Source organism: Haplochromis burtoni, unplaced genomic scaffold (genome assembly GCF_018398535.1).
Source record: "Haplochromis burtoni strain Fernald_Lab_line unplaced genomic scaffold, NCSU_Asbu1 Contig_133, whole genome shotgun sequence".
Lineage (NCBI taxonomy): Eukaryota > Metazoa > Chordata > Actinopteri > Cichliformes > Cichlidae > Haplochromis > Haplochromis burtoni.
In genome coordinates, this window is record NW_024582494.1 from 440,908 (window position 1) to 442,126 (window position 1,219).

The 1,219-nt window shown below is 46.8% G+C and overlaps 1 protein-coding gene across 1 annotated transcript in view; it reads left to right on the forward strand.

Annotated features, from left to right (window-relative positions):
* p3h2 (prolyl 3-hydroxylase 2) overlaps positions 1-1,219 on the forward strand; it is a gene marked incomplete in the record, with an annotated part of 49,082 nt that overhangs the window by 43,137 nt on the left and 4,726 nt on the right. Inside the window, 4 exon segments of the mRNA XM_014336404.2 lie at positions 242-333; positions 443-570; positions 659-754; positions 895-1,045. Coding sequence (XP_014191890.1) covers positions 242-333; positions 443-570; positions 659-754; positions 895-1,045 — 467 coding nt within the window.

A 1,219-nucleotide genomic window follows, 5' to 3' on the forward strand; every position in this document is an offset into this window, starting at 1 on the left:
AGATTAAAGGCATGTGCTGGTTCGCTCTCACCACGCTCGCTCAACTTTATAGACGTACGTTTTTAAATCTGTGTGTCAAACCTTCAAAGGGCACGCTGGTTTGTTCCAGCTCCAGGCAGGTGGAGATGTCTACGAAGCTAAACACAGTTCCAGTATTTGTGTTGTGAGCTTTAAATTCAGAAAATGTTCGTACTGCTGCTCCTGAGTGGGTATCTTCACACCAGGTTCTCTCCACATTCAGCGTTCCCTCAGGCACTGATGGCTGGATGGAGTATGTTCCCATCTCGCATAAGAAAAATGTCACCGTCACGTCTCCGCAGAGTCTCAAGGAAGGTAAAGTTTGGTGCTAACACAGACGGAGCAGAATGAGGAGCTAAAAGGATGAAGACCACCACTGGCTGAGATAACAGTCTGCATTCTTCCCATGCTGTGATCTGGGCAGGGGGCCCCTTGTTGTACGAGGGCGTGCAGCTGGTGCAGAACTCGGCGGCTTTGAACGGGACCCAGCGGGTGCTGCTGGATCATGTTTTATCTGAGGAAGAGTGTGCAGAGCTCAGACAGCTGGCACATGTAAGGACAGTTTTACAGATCGTGCATTTGTTTCTGTCTCAGTGTGTGAAACTGTATTTAAAGTGGTTTTTTTATTCTTGTCCTAAAGACTGTCACGATGGCAGGAGACGGTTACAAAGGCAGGATGTCCCCTCACACTCCCAATGAGAAGTTCGAAGGAGCCAGTGTGCTTAAAACCCTGCAGGTAAACACTGGTCACTAAACAAACAAGTCTCTAATTTCCAGTCTGGTTATGAATGTTAGGACAAGCTTCATAAACTGTAAACAGGACTGTTAGGTTACCTCCACTCTGATGGCGTTTACAATTTCCCTCTCTCCTTCCAGCACGGCTTTGAGGGCAGAGTGCCAATGAGAAGTGCTCGCCTCTTCTATGAAACCAGCGAGCGGGCGAGACGAATCATCGAGTCATATTTTGTGCTAAACTCCACGTTGCACTTCTCCTACACACACCTGGTGTGCCGGACAGCCATCAAAGGTCTTCAGCTGATGCCAAAACCAGTGTTTAGTAAAGGAAATAAAATGCTGCCTTTCACACCAATGATTTCAAATCCGGTCGTTAAGTGATGACGTGACGAATCCTACTTCCGGGTCTAAAGTAGTCTGCGTTTGTGTTGTTAACATGTTTAATGTTTTGTATTTTCTTCTATTT